The sequence below is a fragment of the Lepisosteus platostomus genome, chromosome 4, assembly GCF_059453375.1.
Source record: "Lepisosteus platostomus isolate fLepPlt1 chromosome 4, fLepPlt1.hap1, whole genome shotgun sequence".
Lineage (NCBI taxonomy): Eukaryota > Metazoa > Chordata > Actinopteri > Semionotiformes > Lepisosteidae > Lepisosteus > Lepisosteus platostomus.
The window spans coordinates 5,649,750-5,676,687 of record NC_142614.1 but is presented as its reverse complement, the minus strand read 5'-3'; the positions used below and the strand labels follow the sequence as shown (position 1 = coordinate 5,676,687).

At 58.7% G+C, this 26,938-nt stretch overlaps 1 protein-coding gene and 1 long non-coding RNA gene across 6 annotated transcripts in view; one reads left to right on the top strand and one right to left on the bottom strand.

Moving 5' to 3' along the window:
• The window catches only part of actn4 (actinin, alpha 4), a 35,978-nt gene extending 10,495 nt beyond the window's left edge, over positions 1 to 25,483 (bottom strand). For 2 of the 5 annotated variants that reach the window (XR_015935705.1, XM_088627753.1), the window contains exons 1-8: positions 25,092 to 25,481; positions 6,962 to 7,076; positions 6,423 to 6,542; positions 5,693 to 5,779; positions 5,523 to 5,610; positions 5,048 to 5,126; positions 4,383 to 4,464; positions 3,436 to 3,521 (exon numbers count right to left, since the gene is read on the bottom strand). Coding sequence is in view for 4 of the 5 variants with exons in the window: in XM_088627753.1 (XP_088483879.1) it covers positions 3,436 to 3,521; positions 4,383 to 4,464; positions 5,048 to 5,126; positions 5,523 to 5,610; positions 5,693 to 5,779; positions 6,423 to 6,542; positions 6,962 to 7,076; positions 25,092 to 25,220 (786 nt within the window). In the remaining variant the exon portion in view is untranslated. Of the gene's footprint in view, positions 1 to 1,488; positions 1,575 to 3,435; positions 3,522 to 4,382; positions 4,465 to 5,047; positions 5,127 to 5,522; positions 5,611 to 5,692; positions 5,780 to 6,422; positions 6,543 to 6,961; positions 7,077 to 25,091 lie in introns of all 5 variants that reach the window. The other 3 variants (XM_088627757.1, XM_088627756.1, XM_088627755.1) reach the window with 3 other exon arrangements.
• LOC148672228 (uncharacterized) lies at positions 24,216 to 25,294 on the top strand. The gene is made up of 2 exons (XR_015935707.1): positions 24,216 to 24,644; positions 24,997 to 25,294. It is a non-coding gene; the product is annotated as an uncharacterized LOC148672228 (long non-coding RNA).
• Positions 25,484 to 26,938: the final 1,455 nt, after the last annotated feature.

Sequence of the window (26,938 nt, the reverse complement as noted above, 5' to 3'; positions counted from 1 at the left end):
ACTGGGCTGCAGCTTTAACGCCGTGACATTTTGACTGAAAGACACTGGGATAGTGCGACAGGGTTAAGGCAGCCCCAGTTTGCTGGAGGGATCTGTGCCCTAGACTGGAAAACCCATGAACTAGGCACATCTTCAAGCACATCTCAATCCTGCAAGAGTGAGTAAGCAATTCAGAACTCGTCAGAATCCAACGGAAACAGAGCTTACTCACTTGTGTAAGCTGCTCAGGAAGAGGAGGAGAGCGAGCGCGGGAGCGAGAGAGTGAGGAAGAGGAGGAGAGTGCGAGAGCAGGAGCAGGAGAGCGAGAGTGTGAGGAAGAGGAGGAGAGCAAGAGAGAGCAAGAGGAGGAGAGCAAGAGAGAGCAAGAGGAGGAGAGCAAGAGAGAGCAAGAGGAGGAGAGCAGCAGGAGAGCGAGAGAGTGAGGAAGAGGAGGAGAGCAAGAGGAGGAGAGAGAGAGCAGGAGCAGGAGAGCGAGAGTGTGAGGAAGAGGAGGAGAGCAAGAGCGAGAGAGTGAGTAAGAGGAGGAGAGCGAGGCAGAGGCGGAGAGAGTGAGAGACTGAGGAAGGGGAGGAGAGCGAGCGCAGGAGAGAGAGAGCGAGAGCGCGGGAGAGTACCTTTCAGAGAGAGGAAGGAGGGGAGGAGGGAGAGATGGAGCGCCCCGACAGCAAGGAAGGAGGCGGCCGCCGAGGATGACAGAAGGGGAGAATCTGAGAGAGAGAGAGCAGGGAGTGAACGGCGACGGGCCCGGACCAGGACAGGCGGGGGGCAGGAAGGTCCCACAGCGGCCGGGGAGCCAGCCGAGGAGAGATCGGGGCGCAGGACGCGGACAGAGCGGGGGGACTGGGACGCTGCGTGCTCTCCTGTCGGACTGCAGGGGGCGCAACCCCGAGCGGCGCAAGCTCTGCTCCAGTCAGCCGCAGGGCTCCTCAATTCAGCACCGAGGCCTCAGTTACAGCACACGGCCACTAGGGGGCGTCTCACAGGCCAGCGAGCAGGACCTTGGCACCATGTCTCCTCCGAAAACAGGGATCAGGAACTCAATTCGGGGTCACAGCAGGAGCAACGAGATCGAGAGGAGGCCACTCTGCCCAGCTAGGAACTCTAGGAGTAGATGACTGATTTGCGTCGACAGGTGGCAGTTCTTTACACAAAGGGTTGTGGGAGGATGGAACAAGCTATTCTGCCCTGTTGCCGTAGCTCATTCCCTGGCTGCCTCCAGCTACAAGCTACCAAACAGGCCGAGCGGCCTCCTCTCGGCTACAGCCGCTCGTCTGTAACGCACAAGAACGCTTCGCCCTCTCGACCGGGCCAGCTGGCCTGCCGTCCCGAGCAGAGACGGGCAGCAGAAGGGAGCAGAGCCAGCCTGCTGCCGCCGGCGGGGCGCGCGTTCGCGAGAGTGCGCGTGCGCGAGAACGCTGCCGGCCGGGGAGGGGGGGGGTCCCCCTCCCCCACCACCATCCTCGGGGCTCCCCGCGGCTCATAGCTCACCTTCTGAGCCCCCGAGAAGGCGTGATAGAAGCAGGAGACGTAGGTCATGATGGCCTTCTCGTCAGGCCGCAGCGTGCCCACGATGTCTGCCAGCGAGGAAGCGCGTGAGCAGGGAGGGGGAGGGGGGAGACAGGAGGGGGAGGAGAGAGAGAGAAGGCAGTGAAGCCCAGACCACCCCAGACCCCAGAGAGCGCCTGCGTGGGAGGAGATCCGGCCGCGCCAGCTGAAATCCAGTGGGAAAACACCCAGGAACGACAGGGAAACACCCCGGTCACTGCTGCGCTCCCTGCAGACTGCCAAGGTCCGAGCGGCGTGCGCACGAGCACTCCCAAACAAGATCTCACTGGCAACAAATACTGCAGACCCGCGTCTTACTCCGCGCCCAAAATCACGTAAAAAACCCGCTGTCTCCACCACACAACAAGGCCCCGACAATAAACCTGACCCAGTGCGCAAATACTGCCCTTCTGCATAAACGTCTACATCAGGCCCTGCGCACATTGCTAGGCCAACCTACGCTGGATACTTCTGTGCTTGTGCCAGCTCCATTTTGAGCCGGGTGTTGTGTCACTGTGCCATTCTGGGTTTTACCAGCAGTAGGGCTCCTGGTCCCAGCTCCTGGGGCTGGCTGCGGTCATGCAACTTTACCAGGAACACACTTGCACCAAAAGACGTGCAAGGCCTAAATCACAACAATTGTAACAATTTGTAAAACCGAGGACAGTTATAGTTAGAGTTTACAGCCTGCTGCTACTCCTTAAAACTTGGGCTTCCCCCTCACTCCCGGTAATTCCAAACCTTTCGTAGCAATCAAACATGGTAAAATAAATCCTAATTCTCCACACGGGCTATCACACTGGCTGAAAGAGAAAAATACAAATTGAAGTCTCCTCGGTAGCATAAAGGCCTCTGTGCCACACTGAAGGCCACTGGTGAGCAAAGAGCCTGCCCTCTTAAAGGGATCGCCAGAGAGCCTGCCCTCTTAAAGGGATGCAAAGGAACAAGTAATAGGTTTATTCCATGCTGACGCAGCTCCCCACCTGAACTCTTAAAGGGATCGCCAGAGAGCGAGCCCTCTTAAAGGGATTGCCAGACTGCACCTTAAAGGCCTGATCTCATGATCTCACTCAGGAGCCGTGACTGTTGAAGACAGCTGTAATGGCATCAAACCTGTTTTGCTCGACTGTTGAAGGCTGCCCGGCCAGCTTCCTGAGAAGGTGTTAAGCATACCGACAGCGTGCTCACTGTGCGGTGAACTGTGCCCCCCCGGAGACCCATTTAAACAAGAAAGCAGCGGGTGAGATTTTCCAGTCGGAGAGGGCGGGGGCGCAGAGGTAAACAAGTCTCCTTTGGGAGCACCGGAGCCAGCGTGGGAGCAAAGCACCGTCGCCACACTAATAATACGTACAAGCAGGAAAAGCAGGCTGAGAGGCCTCCCCGCTATAACCAGAGCCGATCGGGGCAGACCACCACACCCGGAGGAGCAGGGGAGTATTTGTTGCCAGATAAGTTTCCTGGTCCCTGTGCTGCACACGTTTCCTGACCTCTGACCCCCTGACCCCTGACCTGCGGGCTGGCTGGACCGACTGAAGTGACTCCTGAGAAAAATCCATTCCCCCTCCCCCCGAGCATTTTCTGGGTTTGTAATGCTCCCCCAAACTGTTCTTCCAGCGAGCATCAGGGAGTGGGTCACGCCTGGAGTCGCGCCCAACAGGTCCCTCAGTCCCAGGAGCCTCGGCTCACAGGGGAGCGGGGCCAGCACAGCCCGCTGGGAAGAGCGCAGAGTGACGCCAGGATGTTTCCCGTGCCGGAGGAGAAAGCCATGCACAGAGATTCTGCCAAGTGTTTTTGGGGTGCCGGGGTGAGGGAGGGTGTGGGGGGTGGGGGTGGTGTCACCCGCTCCCTCCACTTCCTTCCACCCCTAAAGTCCCGTAAATAGCGGGGTACCTTCTGAGCTCCAGAGAAGGCATGGTAGAAACTGGACACATAGGTCATAATGGCTTTCTCATCGGGGCGAGCCGTGTTCACAATGTCTGTAGGGAAACCACAGTTACACACAGGAATGCACACCGGTCAGTGCGCACGCACACACACACACACAGCTCTGCTGCAGGATGGCCTAGCCTGGTCCCCGCCCACGATATGACACCCACACACCACACAGGACTGGAGATTGTTCATATCAAGTCAAACACTGATGGGCGATTTGCTGAACAGAACTCATGTCAAAACAAGTTCTGTGTTTGAACTGAACAGGCCCTGCTTCACGACAGCAGCGGCTTATCCTGCCCCAGTGCAGTCGGAGGGGCGCGATGAGGGCGGGGCGGAGTACGATACACACTCGCAGTCAGACACACCAGAGCCCTGGGCGAGACGGGCACACACACAGGCACGGCCACACGCACAGACGGGCACACACGCAGGCACGGCCACACGCACAGACAGGCACACACGCAGGCACGGCCACACGCACAGACGGGCACAGGCACAGGCACAGCCACAGCCACACACAGACGGGCACACACACAGGCACAGCCACACACAGACAGACGGGCACACACACAGGCACAGCCACACACAGACAGACGGGCACACACACAGACGGGCACACACACAGACAGACGGGCACACACACAGGCACAGCCACACGCACAGACAGACGGGCACACACACAGGCACAGCCACACACAGACGGACGGGCACGGGCACACGCAGGTGGGTACAGCCATGCGCACACAGACAGGCACACACACAGGCACAGCCACACACAGACAGACGAGCATGGGCACACACAGACGGGCACAGCCACACACAGACACACGGGCACAGCCACGTTCAGACATATGGGCAAACACACAGGCACACACACAGGCACAGACAGGGGTTCCCCTGACCTTCTGCGTCCAGCATCTTCGGGATGTCCAGGTATTTCTCCGCCACCTCGAAGGCGTTGTTCAGGTTGGTCACCGGGTCGTCCTGGGGGCAAAGGGAGAAGTCAGAATTGGCACCAGCGGTCTGTAGCACAAAGCTTCCAACATCTCCTCCCTGTAGGGGGCGCTGCAGTCCATCACAGGCCAACCAGAGCTCCACTCACTGACCTACAGGCCCTCACAGCCCCACAGGGTGCAATACAGGTGACAGGGCTGCCCACAGGACAGGAGGAAACACAGTGGGCGGTCAGCTAGTGTCCAGCCACAGTCTAGAACAAGCAAAGTCCTTCTCCACGCCAGACAGCGTTGATCGCCCCCGCCAGGACTGCTCCCCCTGCTCCCAGACTGGACACACCCCTGTTCACTCCACCAGAACCATCTAACACACACCCACCAGCTCGGCAAAGGCGTGGGAGTCCCACTGCGATCTCAACGACTTCATCAAACCTTCCCTGCTCCCAAGCCTCATGTCTCTACGGGTCTCTACGAAAAACCCAAAGCGCGCGGCTCGAGGGGCGCCCAGCCCCGCTGCCAAGCGGACCCGGCCGGACCAGGGCCAGAACACCAGCTGACCCACGGGCGCAGTCTCGGGGGACACGGTTTCGGGCGACGGGGAGGGCTGACGTTACCTTCCTCAGCTTGTCGTAGTCGATGAGCTCGGGCCGGTGTCTGTGGATGAGGGCGTTGAAGGCCAGTCCGTCCTTCCAGCTGCGGGAGCAGAGGGAGACGGGGAGGGGGAGGAATACGTCTGCGTGTGAAAAAACTGTTCCACATTTTCTCTCCGAATTCTGGCCAGAGGGGAGAACGCGCAGTGCTTTCTCTCTCTCTCCCCGTTTCTGGCTGTGCAGAATCAAGCCACAGTGGAGTTAATCACGGTTTTCAATAACGAGCCGAACCGCTTCAATTAGAGAAAGAAGAGGAGGAGAGTTTTTTTCCCCAACTGTTTGTTCTTCCGAAAGTATTTTAGCGCCCCGCGGCTGGGTCTATCTCATTACCCAACCAGCTGGGCGCTCAGTGTGCGAGACAGATCCACGGGTCGAGCAATCGGGGCTGGAAGAGACGCGCGCTCGTATCCCACAGGCCCCGGGCCCCCGCCGGCCTCACCTGATGTGGAAGTTCTGCACGTTGACGTTCTTGTAGGGGGCCGTCTTGCGCTGGCACCACAGCAGCAGACCCTCCTTGGCCGAACTCTCTGCGAGAGGAGAGAGGGAATCAGACCAAAGCCTTCGCCCCGGGACGCTCCGCTGGAAAAGAGCGCTCCCCGGCCCGCTCACCTTCCACGGAGATGTCCTGGATGGCGAACCGCAGGATGATGGTCCAGATCATTCCCAGGGTCATCTTGGAGTTCCCGTCCACGATTTCTGCAAGACGGCGAACAAGGCGGGGCGTCAGAGGAAGAGGAAGTGACCCGGGGTCGCCCCAGCTCTGCGGGGTCAGTCACCCCGCAGTTGAAACTATTTTAAACGGCCCTTCAGGCTGACAGCCGGAACATTTCATCGTCCGCCCCCCCCACCGCAGTCCTGGACACCGGCCAGCGGCCCCTCCCGTCCGCTCCCGCTCGGCGCCTGTGTATCTGTGTCAGTGTTGTGTGCGTGTGTGTGTGTCAGTGTTGTGTGTCTATCTGTGTGTGTGTGTGTGTCAGTGTTGTGTGTCTATCTGTGTGTGTGTGTGTGTCAGTGTTGTGTGTCTATCTGTGTGTGTGTGTGTGTCAGTGTTGTGTGTCTATCTGTGTGTGTGTGTGTGTGTGTCAGTGTTGTGTGTCTATCTGTGTGTGTGTGTGTCAGTGTTGTGTGTCTATCTGTGTGTGTGTGTGTGTGTGTCAGTGTTGTGTGTCTATCTGTGTGTGTGTGTGTCAGTGTTGTGTGTGTCTATCTGTGTGTGTGTGGCAGTGTTGTGTGTGTGTATCTGTGTGTGTGTGGCAGTGTTGTGTGTGTGTATCTGTGTGTGTGTGGCAGTGTTGTGTGTGTGTATCTGTGTGTGACGACAGCAGGCAGACACACTCACCCTCAGCCCCGATGGACACCAGCTTGACCCCCTTGCTGGCGATGAAGTCCAGGGCCTTGTTGACGTTGTTGATCTTGTGCACCCTCATCTTGCCCCTCTCCGGCTTGGGCAGCCGCTCGCCTGCAGGGGCACAGAGAGCGAGACTCCGGGCTCAGACGGCCGCAATCCGGGAGAGCCAGCTCCAGGGGGAGCGCTCCCGTTGGGAAGGCTGGGTTTTCAGTTTCCTGAGAAATGACAGTCACCCCTGCCCCAGCGCGCAGGTGCTTCCAGGCTAATTCACTAACCACCTGCAGCAGCCCCATTCTTCACCGCCTGGACAACCGTGAGCCGTTCAATCCATTAACACCACAGACAGAGATCTGGACTGCAGGACGAAAGCTGGGCTTGAGATGACCACAGTGGTCATCAGTCAAACGCTGAGAAGGGGCAGGGGGCAATCAAAAGACAAGGGGCACACTGATCACGCCCTTGTTTCCCCAAAGGGGCAAAAGCCCCTTCCCAGCAAGCCACCCCAGCCGGGGTGGGGAGGGGCGTCTCACCTGAAATGACCTCCAGCAGCAGCATGAGCTTCAGCCCGTCCCTGAAGTCCTCCTCGATGTTCTCGATCTGAGTCCCGGCCTTGCGCAGGTGGGAGTTACACCAGGCTGTGAAGGTCTGGGCACAGAGACAGGGGGGGGGACAGATTAAAATCCTGGGACACGCTAACGGGCTCGTCACTCCACGTCCTTCCCAGCGGGTTAGAGAGGAGCTGCAGTTTCTCAGAGCGCTTATGGAATCTCGGAATCAAAATCAATTCGCTGACGTTGGGGAAAAAAATGTACAAATTTGGAATTAAGAACCTTGTGCAGGTACTGTAAGTCAGCATGTTGTCACAAACCTGCAGGCGAGGTCCCACAGACTGAGACGCGACACGGCCCTTCCTGCTCACCCTAATAACTGCTGGAACGTGATGGACGAGCGAATGAGTGTGGGGTGTGTAGCCGTATTTGTCAGCAATACCGTTTTAAAACCGAGAGCGATATTTCTTTCGGATTAAGAGAGATGCGTTCAGAAATCTCGTCAGTAATAAGGCTGCAACACGACAGCGCGAGTTCTGCCTGTGAATCCGAACAAGGCGACAATGCAATATAGCGATGTGCAGACCTGGAAATGTCCTCTATTTCGTGATGGAAATTGGAGGTTTTACAAGCTACTGTGCACAGTTTACTTTTACTGGGGCTTGAAATGCACTCATGATGCTCACCCCAAAATGTAAAAATGGCACTGCAGTTCCCCTTAATCAACCAACAGTTCCGGAAACCTCCAGTCTTCTCCACCCGAGCCTCGTGACTGTGCACCCAGAGGGAGGGGGCCACGAGCAACACCCCCGACAGAGCGGCACGCATTCGACAGCGGCGGGCTGGAAACTCGAGGCAAGCGCCGCCTTTGGCTGAGCTCTTGGGGGCGCAGTGGACAGACAGGCAGGCGGGCTGCGCCCCCTCCCACCACTCGCTCAGTGTCGTGCCCCGATCGCACCGCCGGCACATAAACGGAAACTTCAAGAACACGAGGACATCAACTTAAACCCACGCAGCGCCGCGCTATCGCCCCGAGCGTCGGGACTCCCCAGGAAATCTAAAACCACATTTCCAAAACCCGTGTGGCTCAGGAGCCGCTGTGACCCCCTCTCACCGGCCAGGCCTTCCTGACACCCCCGCCCGCGCCGCGCCGCGCCCCCACCCGGTATGAAAACGTTATGCCTCCCTGTGTCCGGGCTGCCGGCACAAAGCCGCCATTCAGCCCCGCGCATAATGAGCCCCTTCACGGAGGCCCAGGCCAGCCGGGACCAGGGACAGGGCAGCGGGACAGGACCCGCGGAGACGGTGCTGCCAGTCTCCCGTCCTGCTTCGGCACAGGGGACGTGCTCCGGATCGCTCCCTGCTCCGCACCTCCAGGTCTCTGCTCCCAGTTTTTACACCGGAACTGGGGATCGCTTTCGACAATTCACCAGGAATTGGGGGGGGGGGGGGGGGGGGGGGGCGGAATTTGAAGGGTGACGTGCAGAACAATGTGCAAGACTGGAAGCCACTCGGAAGGGCGCTCACACGCCTGAAACTGGTGACAACGGGGAGTTTAACAGACACAAACAGCTCTGAATAAACACTGGGCCTCATCAAGATATTAAATGTTCTCGCGAGTGTTTGCAACCTCTGCAAAATGAACTGTGACTGGGACACTTGAGCACCCCCTGAACCCAGAAAGAAGCCGCGCGATCGCAGCATGCACCCCCACAAAGGAAACGCAGATTTCAAAGAGCACCGCCAGCATAGGTTCTTCCCAAGGGGAAACAACAGCGCAGTCCCTCTGCTTCAGGAACACTATCCCAAGACTTTTCACACTCACAGGCCAGACGGCGAGGAGGAAGAGACACGCTCCAGCTGGCAGACTGTCTGACCAGGGTGAGAGATGGCAAGGAGAAACCCTGACCAAGTACAGGCTCAGTGACCACACCACGCCCTGCACACTGCACCTGCTCAAACATGTATCTCCTAGTTTATCTACCAAGAGGGTAAAACATAACCAAGGCTGCTGGTGCCACAACAGAACAAAGACAGAGAAACTGGACGCAGACACTCCTGGTTGTCCGGAGAGGACCGGCTCAGTGACCACCACAGCCTGGCCAAAGACACTGGACACAGACAGACCTGGCTGTCCAGAGAGGACAGGCTCAGTGACCACAGCCTGGCCATAGAAAACTGGACACAGACCTGGCTGTCCAGAGAGGACAGGCTGGGCTCCCACTGCCAGCAGGGAGAAGCAGAGAAAGAGATACACTTTCTATTTCACTGGTAGAACTACTCTGGAATTAGACATTCTTCCCCAAAAATAACCAATCTAATCCCAGAATTCCCACACCTGCCACAATCACAACAACTTCCAGCCCTACTGGGGAGGAAACTCAGCAGAGTGGGTGATCTCCTGTCATGAGGAGCATTAGGAGCAGACAGTGAGCCGCCCAAGTAATAATGTTGTAAATGACTAGCTAACTGTTACTGCAACACTATGATTCACTAGTCACGCCAATAAAGCTCACTGAATTTGAGGTGTGAGGTGTAGAGGTTTAACACCACTCCTTGGACAGGAATGTGCCTCAAGAACAAACCAGCACTGTCACACACACACTCAACCGAAACGCACTATGACACAGAAGACACACCCCACCTCTGAATGTTAAGCACGCAACACCAGGGAGCCCTCAAACAAAACCAGTCTCTACACACTGGGGAGTTTCTGATCAACCCAGTAATTTGATCGATCAAGGGGTTTAACGATCGGCAAATGACTAACTGCCTAACTGACCACTATGACACTGATCCTCAGACTGGTAACTGCTGACCCAGCAGGACTGACCAAGCCTGCCGGACAGGGGTCAAGGCCTCGGTCCGGGGGCGAGACTCCCAACAGGACACCAGGAGCGAGAGAGCCGCGCTCTTGCACAGCTCCCTGAGCTCCAGCCTGCGGCACAGGTCCAGACCGCCATGCCACCCCGCCCGCTGTCCTGACACCAGCCTCACACACACACTCCCGGCAGGTGTGCGCAGGATCGACGCCCACAGTCTGCAGCGCTTCGCAACCTTCACCTCCACTCGGGGACGGTGGTCCGGACCCCCCCAGGAGCTCAGGAGCTCTGTGGGGGACGAAGCTCTCTGCCCCTCAATCTGTTCTCCGTCTCTGACAATCAGCGCTGCCATTAGCGGGGTCTCCGAGCACAGTCCTGCCCTTCCTGCCACTCTCCCAGCTCTACCGTACCCCACTTTTGGTACAAAAAGGGGATATGAAACTCCAGGGCATTTTTTTTGGTGAGTCTTTGCCGTCACTCGAACCTGAAGTTAAAATAAATCCAAGTCGCTGGAATCATACATCACTGCAGGTCTGCACTTCTTCATCAAGGCCCCTGGTTCGAATATTCACACCAGTTACATCCTGCAAGCCACTGGAAGCCACTCAAGACGGCTGCGTCCACGTGTGGAACGGGTATCCAGGGTTGGCTCAGAGTGCCCTTCATGATGATCACCTAATGAGGAGTTCGATCTGTCTCAAAGGAGCTGAATCTCTTTAGTCTCGGGAGGTGAGCTCGTAGCCGGAACCAGGAGGCACCTCTTTACACAGAGAGCAGCGGCTGCTGGGAACGGCCGGTCAGCTGGGGGCGCTCGGTCACCTCCAAGCCCCCTCACACACGTGGGGGGTCGCTCGCGCTCAGAGTCCGTTTGTGCTGTCCGGACTCATCCCGAAGCGCCAAACGCCGGGAGCCCCTGAAAACCCCGGGAGTCTGCGGAATGAGCTCCGAACCAGCCGGATCAGGGCTGTTCTCCACACCGGCTCCTCATTCCAGCTGGCGGCTTCCCCCTGTGCACACCACCTCAGCAGCTGGCAGTTGCTTCAGGTCCAGCACCTCGAAGGGCCGATACAGACCAGAGCTCGCTATGAAACGTCGCTGCGCCCCTGTGGCAGCACAGGGCCCCTGACCGAAGCAGGGAGGCTGTCCAAACAGGTCTGCAATTCACAGCTGCTTAAAAGCCTCCCGTGTCCTGTTGTTCCAGCTCGTGTTATTAGCACGAGGTGTACGTCTCAAGACTGATGTTTTTGGGGGGAACATCAGAACTGGCTGTGCGCACAGACACGCTCCCCTCCCTGCTCTCAAACTTGGGGCCCCATCTAAACTGCTTCTGCCGACAGAGCGTCTATATCTGGCCCTGTACGCAGATCAAGCCCAGGACCAATCAGAGGAGTCTGTGTGTGCACCTGCTCTCCGTGCTTGGACTTTGTCCTCCAGTCTGTAACTCACAGAAGTCACTTCCTCATGCTGAGGCAGAGTCGACTTTCATGTCTGGGTTGTTTTCTCTTTTGCGCTCACACCTTTTTAAAGACAGTGGTTTCGGCGTGCCTGCTATTGAAAGGTAACAGTTTTCTCCACGCCCAGCGAGGGACCCACCCCTAACGACAGGTTCCCAGCATGCCGTTTCCTGCTTGTTTTGGTTTTCACAGCCTCAGCGGCTGGACGAGATCGGGCTCGGGCTCAGACTGGATACACCCGAGCTCGCGGGACGTCCCAGCCCGGAGAGCCACAAAGGAACGAGTCCGGCAGCAGCTGCCCCGTTTTCAGATACCCCTGACCTCATCGACGGGCCTCCTGCGCCAGCGTCTGAGTCAGGCCCTGCTCCGAGACCCAGTGCCAGCGCTGGCGGCCAGGAGCTGGGAGACCAAGCTCTCACGCAGCTCGGCACCTTTCAGAAACCCGAAATAAGGGAGCCCCCGCACTGCCCCTGCACCCCGAGAGCTGTCCACCGCAGAGCTCGGCCGGCTCTCTCCAGGGACTGTCCCCTCCTCAGCCGACACCCCCGGAGACCCCCCCCCAGAGACGCCCCCTCTTTGTGTAGTGCTCGGCGCAGGCGTGTTTTCCTTTTTCGACTCGGAAGATTGAGGCCAACAGCCCCCCCCCCCCCATCTCCCCCTCCCTCCTCCCCCAGTCGCTGCCCGGGTCCGTTGCCATGGAGACCCTGCCCAGACCAACACAAAGGTCAGCGCCACCCGCAGAGAGAGGGGGGTGGGGGGGGGGGGGGCTGGGAGGCGAGAGAGACGCGCGCAGGGGGAAGGAGGTGGAGGGGTGAGCGGCCGGACAGGTGCCCTCCTCCGGACCCCCAGAGGGGAGGAAAACCCGTCCAGGGAGTCCGTCAGAGGCCTTCGGAAGCGCAGGAATACAGGCGTGTGCGTGCATGTGGCTGCGTGTTCACACGTGCACTGCAGGTTCACTACGCCGTCACATTAAGGCAACTTGTCCAGGGCACAAACAGCAGCCTTCTGCGCGACCGTCTGCATCAGGCCCTGCAGCACCGCCAAGGCCACGCCTGCAAGCTCTGTTGAGCATTACCTCTGGCCCTGGGCAGCCCATTACACCACATCTCAACCAGCGGCTCTTACTCTGGGCTAGCAGATTCGAGAAGGTCAATCATTGAAAACCCAATTCCAGCCCAGGCACACAGATACAGCTACATAGTTTCATCAAACCTAGGTATAGTGTCTACTTTTTCAGATATTTTTCATTTTACCGTGAAATGAACATAAGACTCTTTCATTCTATATATAAAGAATATATATCTTGGGTTATAATATTTTGAGAGACAAAGGGGTGCAGACTGCAGCAGAGGTTAATCAGCACTGATCTAAACACAAAAAGCTATATATACACACAGACACAGACATCTACATCCGTGTACTGGGTCTCTGCACAGACGCAGGCGTGCATGTGTATTAACACACACGCAGAGCAAAGCCGCAGAGCGGTTTAGAGTGCACAGCTTCATCGGCCCAGCGGAACGAGCTCATCGTCTTGCTAACGAGCAGGCTCTGCGCGTGGAGCCGCAGTGGTGTGGTCGGTTCTGACCCGCTGGGTCTGGTTTCCCGGGCCCGCTCCGGCAGTGTCAGCACCGTACCGCCGGAGGAACCCCGCGCACTGACGCGCACAGCCACGCGGAGGGGGGGGGCGGGGGAGGCAGGGCTGTTACAGGAATCGGCGTTATCCTGTCGGGGTCTGGAATTCCAGCAATGCACTTCCTGCTGCCGAGAGCCCATCGCGGCTGAAGGCTGCACCCAGGGGAGAGCCGGGCGGGAAGATGAGAGGGTACAGAGAGGGGGCAGCGTGAGGGTCCGAAGCCAGGCTCCCATCCGCACGGCGGGCTGATCCGGTCCAGGCTGACCGAGCCGCCAGACCAGGGGCTGCACACTGGACGCCCTGCTGCCTCTGGACAGGGGGGGTATCTTTCGCACCAGAGCTTGCACCCCGACTTCTGCCTTCTCCCTTCTCCCGGTTCACCCCCGGAGAAACACCTGACCTTCACTTGACCCCCCCCCCAGCCCACAGGGGCCCCGTAGCGCCCCAGACCCATCACCCTCTCCACCCCCCTGTAGCTGGCTCCGCTAATCAGCGTGCGGCTAATTGACATCCTCCCAAACAGGATGGGCAGGAAGCTCCCGAGCAGACGGCTCCGGAAACGGTGGCTGCAGTCCGCATCCGAGATCCAGGCCGGGTCTGACGCCAGCCACTGGGCTGTTTCGGGATCCGAAAGCGTGCGGCACCCGGCGGCTGGGAAGACCCGGGAGGGCTCAGACCGCTGGGCGATGGGAGCCGGAGCCGCAGCCCCAAGGAACAGCGCCATCCGCCGCCCCACGTGCTGCTGGGAGTGAGGAGCCCCAGCAGCGCTCGGGCCGCGGCGCGCGGGAAAGTGGGGGTTTGTTCTCAGGTCTGTTTTCACCGGATCCCGGAGCTCCTTGAGGAAATGCTCCCCCACCCCAGGCCCGGCTTCCAGGCGGAAATCCCGAATGTAAACCAGCAGGACCGGCCAGGAAGCCAGATAATGACTCAGAGGAGCCCACTCCCACACGGAGCGAGAGGACAGCCGAGGAGGAGGAGGAGGAGGCCTTACTCACACAACCACACTCCTCCCCTCGCCTTCCTGCTTCTCCTCCCCCCGGCTCCTGCCTGACGTCACACCTCCGCCCGGAGAGCACCTGACCGCCGGAATGCGGAAAACTGAGCCGGGCGCGACCTTTCACCTCCGTCGCCGCCCCTTTACGGGGGAAAGCGAAACAGAAAAGAGAGGCGGGCGAGGCGAGCCGAGCCCCCGCCCCCCCCCCCAGTTTCTCTCGGGAGATCAGAGCCCGGCAGGGAGCTCTTCACTGGTGCGATGTCCTTATCTGCATTCCTCCGCCTTTCGTGGAAACGAGAGGCAGGGAGGGACAGGTGAGGTGTGGGCACTGCCACCCACACGAGGGAACACAAGACCGGCGCCTTTCCGCTCGCAATGACCTTCGGTGGCACACGGGCGACCCGTGCCACGCAGGGCCTGACGCAGACACGCGCACGGGAGATTTACACTGGAGGGGGCGGTTTAGAACAGAAGGCTTGTGAGCACACGGATTGGAAACTCAAACTCAGAGAATTGGGGTTCCCCCATTGACCACAGTGAGACCCTGCCACCAACGATCTAACCCCCAGTCAGACTCAGTTACAGGTGCCTCAACCTTCAAGAGGACAGATAAGCTTGGCTGGGCTGAAAGATCAGTAATCTACAGAATCCTGAGCCTATTTGAACAGCTTCAGCAAACAGTATGTGAACCTACAAGGAGAAACTGGACCATTACACTGCCTATGATAGTGGGGACTGGGGTGGGGGCATTTCTACAAAATACACAAGTCAAAACACACAGCCTCCTGACCCAGGAAAGACCCTGACAAGTAAGGAGTTCAGAAATACTTCAAAAAGCCTGTTTACACAAATGCACTATAGCCAAGTAGCTAGTCAGTAAACAAGAATACCAGCCACTGCGTCTAAAAAAAACCCTTAGATTAGCATGAAACCACGTGTGTGAGCAGAGCAGCTCTTGACATATTTTTTTTCCCCACAGGCTCAAATTCTGCCTTCGCTTCTTGCAGAACTGTTGGCGCAAACCAGGTGCTTGAAAAAAAAGCAGAGGCAGGAAATGGTGGCTTCAGAGACTGTCGATAATCAGCCCCTGCCCCCCTCTCTAACCCGTGCACGCACACACACACACGGCGGGGGCTGCAAAGGCTGCTCGACACTGCAGGGTTAGAGCGCACTCCCTGTCGTGCCTGGTGTTGTGTCACAGAATGCAAGTCTTCCATGTCAAGGCTGCACAGCCCTGCACAAGCTGACAGGATCTGGAATGCACCGCACTTCCTGTTGACCGTGCCCCTGTGCGTCGTGTGTGTTTTGTGTGTTGTTAAACAGACAAAGACAGGGGAACTTCAGCTATTCCCCAGTATCAGATGACAACAATGCAAGAGAGAAAAGCAGGGAACACCCAGGACGACCCAGAAGCACAGCTCCAGGAAACTGAGATGTTCTCTAAAAAGACCTGAAGAAAATGACAGGATGTGCCTGTTTAGCAGCTTCTCCAGGACCACAGAGGGGTCTGCCTTAAATACCCTCCTGAGGCAGGAGGAGGCTTAGAAGAGTAAGGCAGCTCTACTCAGAGCGATACCTGACCTGCCTCGTCTCATGAACTCTTCTTATGCAGGACAAACCGAAGTCAAGTGTGCAATACCTGTTTTCAACGATCCCATAAAAGTCTGTGAATGAGTCATGACAAACTGTACAACGTGCCCGAAAAAGAACAGAGCCTAGAATTAAAAATAAGATTGGTACAAAAATGAAATCATCAAATCACTGTCTTGTAAATGTGTTTTACATCCTCCCCCTCCAGCCTCCCGGACAGGAATCAGTTTCTTTGCTAATCCCCAGCTGTCTGGGAACGCGGGATCTCAGAAGATGCTGGCGGAGAGGGTCGCGGTGTCGGACACAGGCCGGGCGCTCTTGACTGGCCGACTGCCGAACCCGGGGGAATGAAGGCGATCTCGGTCTGCCCCGGAGATGGGCGTGGCGCGGCACGGCTCCGGAGCGCACAGCATTCCGCACGGCCCGGTTTCACTTCCTGAACGCTTCTTCTGGGCTTCAAACCACACAGCCCCCGACCTGCCTTTCCTCATTCCTGGCATTCCGAGCCGTGACCTCCTTCACCCTCTTCCTCCTCACCCCCCCCCCCACCACACCCACACCTGCGTCACCCCATCAGGCAGGGGATCAGCCAGTGGCCACAGATCAGGTGCGCCCGATCACCAGATCTCAGGAGCGAGGCAGCCAGGCGGCGAGATGGAGGCACAGATAGAGGCAGGCGACAGATGGGGAACGGGAGATAGAGAGGAACTGCGTGCAACGCTCCCAGAGAGATGGGAGCCTGGCCGGGCCACCCAGACAAGAATGACAGGCTGGCTCAGTTCTCCGGCAACCGGCCCGCCCCTCTCCCTCGCTCTCACACACACGCCTCTCCTTATAAGGGCACGCATGGCAGCCTGCCGTCGCCGCGGCGATGACGCAACCAATAGGGTGTGGCGGGGAGGCCGCCCAGCACCTCTGACGCGCGGCAGGGAAGACGCCAGCTCCGCAGGCCGCGGCCAGGGGGAGGCGAGGAGAGGCCGGTGGGCCTCGAGCCAGGCCAGCAACCCCAGCAGGAAACGTCCTCCTCCCACCCCGAGCCAGCAGGCTGTCTCCGGGACCATCCCGAGAGAGCGGATTTCATGCCGCCCCCCCCTGCCCGTGCCCCCTGACCTCCAGCCAGCCCTGCCCGCCGTGATCCCCCGCCCACACGAGGACACCCACGCACGCGCCCCTATACCCATCACAGCCTCCTCCCTCCAGGACGGACTGCTCCTGTGGGGGCACTGAACAATGGCACCCAAGATGCCGTCTGGGTTCCAAAACCTCCGCACCGCTGCCCCGCAGCGCCTGCTACTGTCCAGGCGGGGACGCTCTCGCCCGCGTCCAGCCCCTGCTACCGTCCAGCCCCGGCGCTCCCAGTCACACCCCCCTGGAACTGAAAGGGTCTGCAAACGAGATGACGTCCCTCCCCGACAACCACGTCTGAAACCCAAACGGCTCACCCGCGTGCCCGCCCAGCCTATCCGAAACGAGCAGCCGAAATCCGCCCCCCCCGCACGTCCAGGAGAGCTGCTTCCTGCTGCCCTCAGCCCTCGGCACCCAGCCAGGACCCAGCCAGGACCCAGCCAGGGTGAAGGGAGCCCTGGGTGTCTGCAATACTGGATTGGCGTCGCACAGAGGAACTTCCCACAACTCCTGCCAGGCAGCGCAGCCGAGCTCGGGCTTCGATTCCTCATTTCCCAGCACCTGCGACGTTCTCCGCGAAGCCCCCCCCCCCCCCAGAGCTCGGGGACAGCCTGCTTCACAGAGAAACGACCAGCTCCGGCGGAAGACCGCCTGTCGGCGATGACACCGAAACTTCGCGGGACGCCCCCAGATCTCGCCGCCATCTTCCTGCGCCCGCCCACCCTCGTCTCTCGCTCCTGCCGCGTTGTCTGCCGGTCACCCCGCTTGCGCCACGCGGCGCCCCGACACGAGCATCTGCACCAGGTCTCGGCCTTCGCAAACTGTGCAGGCCATTACTGCTGGTGTTGCTGCCTGCTCCCTTTACTGCCTGTTGTTGTGCTGCCTACAAACCACAAGGCTTCCAGTCTTCCAGGGCAATTCGACAGCACCGCCATGGCCACAACCCAGCTCCTCGGCCAGCAGCAGAGCCACGAGCACGAGCTTCTCAACCGGAATAATTAGTCATTAACAGATCAGTCACAGGAAATTGCACAGCAAACGAGCGAGACAACATCATGGCCTAGCTTGGAATTTGCGACCAGATCGCTGTGACTCAGGTACCTGACATGCCGGCCTCCCACTGCTCTGCAGCCCCTGTCTCCTCAATCACAGCGCATGAGGGGACGGACGCTCAGACACGGCCGCCCTCCTCCCTCTCAAACCCAGCCTGAAGCCTCCGGGGCGACTGAGCACCGGGTTCCCCCATCAGAGGCACACGTAGCTTCACGACCACACAAATCCACCTTTCAGCTTCAACTCCCTAATGAGCGTCAGGGCCTCCACGAAGCTCCTTCCTCTCCACACACAAGCTGAACACCTGGCGGGGGGAAAGGAACGGACGCCGAGATAAAAAGGAGCTTGTCTGAAACGGCGCTTCCACGCTCAGGTTATGGACAAGAGTCTTCTGTGTGCACGGAACGGAGGGCCGCGGTGTTCAGGGGTTGGTGCCCATTCCTTTTTGTGCTGGGTGTTGTGCCGCACCTTCTCAGGGCTCTGTGCTGCTGAGGAGCACCGACTGCGCCAATGTTTCCCTCACTCCGATGTGTTGGACATATCAGAAGAGAGGTTGGAGACTGGTCCCGTTTGTGCTTGGTGTTGTACTGCAGTCATGTATCCGCCTGTGCCTGTGCACTCACAGCCTCTGCCGGCCCCTTTCTTTGAAAACTCAACGAGAGTCAAGCCAGGGGCTTCTCCGCAGACAAACCCACACCTGCCATCTCCTGGGCCCGGTCCGGCACCGACACGAGCCAGAGGCCACTCTCCTGCCCGACACCGAGCGGTCCGCTGGCTGGGCGTGTCCCAGGGGCACTTCCTCTCCCGCCTGCCGGGGGAAAGGCGTCGCTGGTGCGAAACCAGGAGGCAGAGAGCTTCTGCAATTCCACAACGCGGGATATAAAAGCGGAACGCTGGCCAGGAAAATCAGGACAGTGCTCTCTGTCCACGAGGGACTGGCCAGGGGACCCACCCGTCTGCGCAAGCTGGAGACCCGTCAGCTCGCTGCCAGTGCCGGCGCACGGAGAGACAGAACCATTTCATCCGCACCGAGGCGTTCCCAAGTCTCGCCCTTCCAGCACAGCAAAGCACACCCCAAGAAACATGGCCGTGCCGATGGAGCCACACCAGAGCCCCGAGCCCCACGCACAGACAAACTGATCCCTGCACCCCGTCCTCCGAATAGCGACAGCCAGCCCCACGCACAGACAAACTGATCCCTGCACCCCGTCCTCCGAATAGCGACAGCCAGCCCCACGCACAGACAAACTGATCCCTGCACCCCGTCCCCCGAATAGCGACAGCCAGCCCCACGCACAGACAAACTGATCCCTGCACCCCGTCCCCCGAATAGCGACAGCCAGCCCCACGCACAGACAAACTGATCCCTGCACCCCGTCCCCCGAATAGCGACAGCCAGCCCCACGCACAGACAAACTGATCCCTGCACCCCGTCCTCCGAATAGCGACAGCCAGCCCCACGCACAGACAAACTGATCCCTGCACCCCGTCCCCCGAATAGCGACAGCCAGCCCCACGCACAGACAAACTGATCCCTGCACCCCGTCCTCCGAATAGCGACAGTCAGCCCGGGGGGGGTGAGAGAGGCAGGACTCGGTCTCCGCCCGCAATCCAGTCTGGGCAGAGCCTTCGCCGAACAAGCCAGGACTCCGCTCCTCGCTGCCCTGCAGCTACCCTGGCCTGGCCACTGCGCAGACGGGGTGCGGGGGCCAGTTTCTCTACGCCTGGGGTTCGCTGTGCGTGGCTGGAGCTGGACTGTCGCAGCAGGGGCAGCAGCAGCAGCAGGCGGTGTAGCCCTGACAGTGCTCTGCCCCCCCAGAGAGACCCCCGCAGCTCGACATGCCCAGGCAGTGGGTAAATACTTCAGCCTGGGGGGGGGGGGTCAGGCCACCCCTCACGCCCCTGCTGTGCTGACAACGGTCCCAACGCCAGCCAGCCAGCCGCGATCCGGACTGCACACACCTGGCAGGCTTGTCCTCCCCCAACACCCCCAACGAGCCCCCACCTGGAGCCCCAAAGCTCCAGTACGAACGGCACATCGCCCTCACAGCGCGGACCCCCACGCCACAGCTGTCCGGACGGGTTCTCCCGTCAAGAGTGGGCGACGGGAAACGAGCCCCCGGAACCTCTCGCCCTCCGCCCCGCCGAGCCGGAACGAGCTGATCGGAAAGCCCGCGTGGCGACGAGGCAGGCCGACGAGCCGGCTGGCGGGCGCGGGGTTAACGGGTCAGACTCTGCGCTCCGGAGCCCGGGAAGAGAGGCTTCCTGTCCGCCCAGTCCCTCCTCCCCCCGCAGGAAAAAAGCTCTTGAAGACTTCCTGGGTTCAAACGGGAACTCCACGCCAGCAAACCGCGCACCAGTCGCCGAATTCCTTTCCGTCACGGACGTTCAGAGATCCGATTTCACCTGCGAGAACTCGAGGGCGCTGGAAACGAGCGAGGGGTCCAACGATCAGAGCCACGGCGGCTCAGTTAAGCAACAGTTCAGCCCGAAGGATGTTTGTCCTGTCATGATGTGCGTCTGAGAGAGAGCTGCTAAACCTCCCCACCACACACAACAACAACAACAAGCCCCCCCACATCAACCGGCGAGCCTCGTTAGTCACTTCAGTGACGAGGGAGGGAAAAGCGGGAACGCTGTTTTCCAAACTGCAGGAATGCCTGCCCCCCCCCCCAGCCACCTCCCACAGCAGCCACAGCAATTTCACTGCTCAGCAATCAACTCCCTTCCTTCCCAGAGAAGAATGCTCCGCGCGATTATCCCGCCCTTTCCACAGCACCGGGGCTGGGGGCGCAGCAGACACCCCAGAGCGGCCATTCGGGTCCCAAGACCCCGGGAATCGCTACACCCCCTTCCAACACAAGACCCCCTGTACTCCGGCTGCCTGCCCTCTCAGGAGGGCACCCCGATATTATTCCACACCCACGTGCCCACTGCCCTTCCAGGCACCCCGATATTATTCCACACCCACGTGCCCACTGCGCCTTCCAGGCACCCCGATATTATTCCACACCCACGTGTCCACTGCGCCTTCCAGGCACCCCAATATTATTCCACACCCACGTGCCCACTGCCCTTCCAGGCACCCCGATATTATTCCACACCCACGTGCCCACTGCGCCTTCCAGGCACCCCGATATTATTCCACACCCACGTGCCCACTGCCCTTCCAGGCACCCCGATATTATTCCACACCCACGTGCCCACTGCGCCTTCCAGGCACCCCGATATTATTCCACACCCACGTGCCCACTGCGCCTTCCAGGCACCCCGATATTATTCCACACCCACGTGTCCACTGCGCCTTCCAGGCACCCCGATATTATTCCACACCCACGTGCCCACTGTGCCTTCCAGGCACCCCGATTTTCTCTCGTGCCCACATCTGCATAGACAAAGCCCACAGCAGCTGGGGAAGAGCTGATGCTCCCAAAGTTTGTGGCCTGATGCCACACCCCTGCACCTCGGCCCGCGGGGCACCTAGCGCAGTCGATGCCACTGCTGCGTTTCATCTTAAATCATTCAGCCTCACAGCTCGACAACAAAACCCACTTATTCCAGTCCGGCCACAGAAGACAATTCCACACAATCGTCTCTTTCAATCGTCCGATCGCCGGAGCCGCTGTCGCCGTGTGACCCCCCAGCCCACAGAGATACTAAATGTTACTCGGGGCAAACAAAACAGCCGGCCAGCAGTGCGCGTGCACACACAAACACCCCCCCCTGCTCTGACACAGCGTTTCCACCGGCTGCAGCAGCCTCGAACCGGGAGCCTGATGAACCCCACTCATCCCGAATCCACAAGGCCCCGGTCAGCGCCAGGCCATCGCCTGGAGAGGAGAGGCGGCCCTGACACTGCTCGGCCATGCGTCAGCGACAGGGCCAACTGGTGAACGCCCGGCATTTCATCCCAGAGTTTCCCCAAAGATCTTTACTTCTGTTCCCCCCTGGGTGCCACAGGGCAGCTCTCCTGCACCTGCGGCCGCAGGGCACAGCGGATCAGGGGGGAGGAGAGAGGGATCACCTCACCCGCCGAATGAACAAACTGTGCCGGGGGATCTTTCATGACCGAGCAGGATTCGGGACTGCAGCTGGCCTCCCTCCCAGTCGATGGGTGGAAAACCCGAATCAGGCGGAAGAGCGCCCCCTACTGGTCTACACCAGCATCAAGTTTTCCGAGAAGGTCTCCCATCTCTGTTCTAACCAGAGCAGTCCTGTCTTGCTTGGCTTCTCTGCCCTGGTGAGACAGATCAGGCCAGGAGGAAGCCAAGGGGACACATTCCTCCTCCTCCTCACAACATCTCTTTTACGACAGCCTCCTTCCTGCCTTGACTTCTGTTCTACCCCTGAAAGTCCCTGCTACATTCTTCACAAGTTCACAAAAAAGAAAAAAAAGACCAAAGTATTTGACCTCGCATTCCTGGGGTTGACTCGCAGTAAACCAGATTCTCAGAGTTACTTATTGCCTTTCCTTGGCTTGTACTCGCTGTCTGAAACCATCTCTCAGCTGAATCTGCTGGGCCGCCAGAGAACATCGCATTTCTGCAATTCCATTCTAGATCTGTAACCCCTTTTCACAGAACATCCCTCCCAAAACCAGCACTTAAAATTCTGTGCTTAAACAGAGATCCAGCGCAGCTGCCTGTCCCCATCTATCTCCTGCGTTCTGAGCTTGTGCTCTCAGCCCAAGCCCAACAGCAACAACGGGGTACAACCCTGATCCTGACATTTTCAGAGCTTTGCGGGCGGGGTGTGCCTTTAAGAGCAGGTGACCTGCCTCGCTCGGTGGAAGGTGGAGTACCTGTTTTTAAACTGAAGGAGCTTTATAGGCACTACCACTGAATTACAGCACTGCCAAAGCAGAGGAACAATTAACCTGAACAATGAGACAGCCCCCCCCCCCCCGATGGGGCAGGTGGAGAGACAGAAAGCACTCCGAATCACAATGCCCCCACCCAAGCACCCAGCCCTGCATTTCAAACCACAGAGGGAGGGAGGGGCCGACGTTGGCACCACCCTCATGTCCCCCCAGGGCCAATCCCAGGCCTGTGAACCCCCGAATCCCTTCCTGCTGGGCCTCCTGCCAGACCAGGTTTTGCGAGCAGCCCTGCACGCACATTTCTGTGGCGTGCAAACTATTCCGAGGAACTGCGAACTCGGATCCCAGCGAACCACGCCCCTGTCGAGGCCGATACGGCGTAAGCGCAGGCGGATGTTTTCAGGGATTTGTTCCAGCTTGATTAGTCAATTAAACAATTAAGCTAATTATTGTATTAGTACCATGCAGGATATATGAACTCTTATGAACTCTTTACAGCTGATTCCTCATAAACGGTGGACCAGGGAGCTCAGGAGGAAGAGAGGCCAGCGGGCACCGGCCCCCCAGGAGCTGGAACTGGCCGAGCTGCCCTCCACCTCCTGGGCCTGGAGGGGGCGCTGCGTCTGCAGGCGTTCGAGGCCTCTCCGAGGCAGCAGCTCCTGCAGAGCAGGGAGAAGCCGTTTAACTGGTCCAGTGAAGCCAGTGACCAGCCCGGCACTGGACCAGCCCTGCTTTAGGAATGTAGTAACATCCTGGCTCAACAAGAACAGCCAGGGGAGGAATAAAGGGGGCGGAGTGGGCTGCAACAGGAGCTGCCCCGAGAAAGTGGGGCAGGTGACTCTTGAGAGCGGATCAGGGGTTCAGGGGGTCAGAGGTCAGGGGTCCAGCTGGTGTACCAGAGGGACGGACACCTCAAAAAAAACACCAAGGCGCCCTCCCGGAGCACCCCAGAAAAGAAGTTCTACTGCTACTGTTGTGTGTTCGTGTCTCGGCGATTCCTTAACGTCTTGGTATCAGACCCCACGCGCGACTAAGCATTTCACTCCACCTGTGCATAGGACACACAACCCGACCTGAGCCCTGAAATGGGGCTGTTCCTCGAGTCACTGACACACCTGTGGTAGCGCAACACCTGCAAAATCGCCCTCCACAAGCCCGCGGAACAGTGTTGTTGAGCAACACCGGCGTCCCTTCCAGCAACGGGTAAAAAAAAAGTAGTTTATTAACTCGGTGCCCTTGTGCAATCGCTCTGCCGTGGCCACTCCAGGCTGTTCGCCCTTGAGTACACATCCACAGGAACACGCATGCACACACACGCCTCTGATACGGACGTCTTGTTTAACCCCGCGTCCCTCCCACTCCGGGACCGGCCCGGGAAAACACGCCGCAGCCAAGCCCAACCACCGCCGGGGTGAGAGTCCACGCGTGTTTACCGTGGCGGGGGGGGGGGGAGCTCCGACCCGCCATCCCGCAGGCTGGGACTCTCTGATCCCCCGGTCAGGTGCGGGACTCACGGGGGACCCCAGGGAGACGGAGCCGCGCACCTGACGGGCCTGGGACACAGTGGGATATCGCTTCCTCGGGAGACGACATCTCCTCCGAGCCCCGCCTGACCGGGATATACGGGTCACCTAAGGGTCTTAGGGTCTCCTAAGGACGACTGACAGCCGAAACGCTCGCATTTTGCACAAAATAACCAGGGGGCTGGGGGGAGCACCACATATAGCCGCTACGCGCGTCGTTTCAGCCGAAAGCGCGACAGTCCCACGGTCTGGTAACAACCCCCGGTTACAATAGTTACTCAGGACCGCGATAGTTACTCAAGATCAAGCCTTCCTCGCCAAAATCCACCTCTTTCACACCTGGACTCGCGGTTTTCGGCTTCGCGTTTCTGTACTTTTACAAATTGACCCACATCGCGCGTCTGCCGGATACCGAGCTATATAACAACAGGGCTTGTCTACGTCTCTGTGTGTGCGTGAAATACACACTGCAGCTACGGGCACTCGTGTATCTGTCTCTTTAAGTGCCCCACTATTGAAAGAGTCACGGCCGCTATTACAGTAACCAAGGTGTGTGGGGGGGAAAGGACGATATAAACACGGAATGTCATTTCTGGTGGAGCCGACGCGGCGGGGAGGGGCGAGATTATCCCACGGCCAGCACCCCACGGTGAGGCGGGCGCTTCGGAAAACTGAAATTAGCCACTGAAAACGAGTGACCTTCCCTGGGCTGCGCGAGTGATCCGGGACCCTAAATTCATTTGATCGCAGACGGATAACCAGTGCTCGGTCTGTCCCGTTTCCACGGGCTTTTATTTTGTCCTCCCCAACTTCGCGAAGTTTACTGTGGATTGCTCCCTCGGCTCTACAATGGGGGGGCGCAGGCGGGCGGGGGGGTGCTGGAGCACCATGTTTTTGTACGTTGTTTTTTATTTTCCCTGTGTGGAGGTTTGTTTTTTTTTTAATTTCCCCGCGGATCGTAGAGGTTTACTACTGACTCGCGGCTCCGTGCTCACCGGCAGGTCCAGTGCGCCCCAGCTGTAAACTCAAGACGTCCTCCCCAGGCCACGGCCGGTCCCCGGCCTCTCCCAGCCCCTCCTCCCGCCTTCCAACTTACCTTCCTCTGCTGCTTCTCCCAGGCCGGGTCGAGAAGCAGGTCCCGGTCCCACTCATCGTCCTGTTGCATGTAAGGTTGTGTGCCGCCACCGGAATACTGCTGGTTATTGACGGCGTGGTAATCCACCATTTCTTCTGCGGTGTTTGGTATTTTTTTTTTTGAAACTAGGGGGGAAGGGAGGTGGAGGGGGGGGGGATTTTTTTTAAGAAAAAAAGGGAAAAGGAACAAAAAAATAACGAATCGCGGCGGTGAGCGGGGGAGGTTTCTCGCTGTCGAGCTCTCTCTCTGACAAGCCCTTTCTCTCCGGCGCCTCGGTCGCGAAGTCTCCGGAGTGCGAGCTGAGCCAGTCTCTCCGCCCGGGCGGAGCTGCGCGACAGGCAGAGCCGTGGGCTAGGCCCGGCAGCGGGGCGTGCCCACGCCGGCAGAGGCATTCATATTCATGAGCCCTTCTCCCCCCACCGCCGCTCCTGGACCAGAAAAACAAGGCTTGTCTTCGTCGTCGAGGAAACCGCGAAAGCTATTTCGGGGTTGCGCGGAGGGCACGGTGAAGAGCAAAATAAAACCGGGGCTGAGGCCGCCGATCCTCCGCAAGCGACAGCGGAGCAGAACCACCGTTGAAAGGGAGGCGATTTCACGCACTGAGCTACTACTAAGTGCCCCCTTTTGTTTTGGGGGGTACCACCGCTGATAGGGACCCCGCCCCCTCCCCCGGATACCCCCGTGAGATGGTTCCTCTAAACCCCAAAATCGGCCAGTCCGGTATCAGGGTAGACATTTTTTTTAACACAATAAACTTTATTCCACAATGAATACAAATCTTACGACGCGCCCGCACTCACAACACCGCATTAAATCTCCACAAAGAGGTAAACATTGCTAAAAGGACCAGGTCACGGTTTACTCCAGGCTCAGAAGAAAAGAGACGCGACGTTTCTGCTGAAGACGCCCACACCGGGAGAAGGCTCCACAGCCGGAACGTCGCGTCTCTCCTCTTATCCTCCTGGAAGAAAGCTCGATCTGCTCCTCTGCAGGCGAGGCGTGCCCACGCAGAATCCCGCCTGAACTTCTTCTTCAACGGCCTGAAAAGGATGATGGTCAGTTCTCCGGCCCCACGGAGCCACATTCCCACCAGCTCCTGTGGGTCTGTCAGAGCGCCACCCCCCCGGCGAGCCGGGATGTCCCGTCAGCCTCTGGCACTGTCAGGAGCTCGGGATCACACTGGAGCTCAGCAGGTGTGAGCCTGGCCAGTACCTGGAGGGGAGACTCCTGGGAAAGCTGAGGCTGCTGCTGGAAGAGGTGTTAGTGGGGCCAGTAGGGGGCGCTCACCCTGCGGTCTGTCTGTCCTAATGCCCCAATATAGTGACGGGGACACTATACTGTAAAAAAGGCGCTGTCCTTCACATGGGATGTAAAACTGAGGTCTTGACTCTCTGTGGTCATTAAAAGTTCCCGGGTGTTTCTCAAAAAGAGTAGGGGTGTTACCCCGGTGTCCTGGTCAAATTCCCCCCCCTGGACTTTACCAATCATGGCCTCCTAATAATCCCCCTCTCTGAACTGGCTCCATCACTCTGCTCTCCTCCCACTGAGAGCTGGTGTGTGGGGAGAGGACTGGTGCACTATGGCTGCCGTCACATCATCCAGGTGGGGCTGCACACTGGTGGAGGGGGTGGAGGGGATCCCCATTACCTGTAAAGCGCTTTGAGTGGAGTGTCCAGAAAAGAGCTATATAAGTGTAAGCAATTATTATTAATTATTATTCTCCCTCAAAATCTTCTCTGTCCAAGACTGAAAAGCTTAAGACCCTAGAACAGTTACAAATGACAGGAGGCCCATCTAGCCAGTTTTGT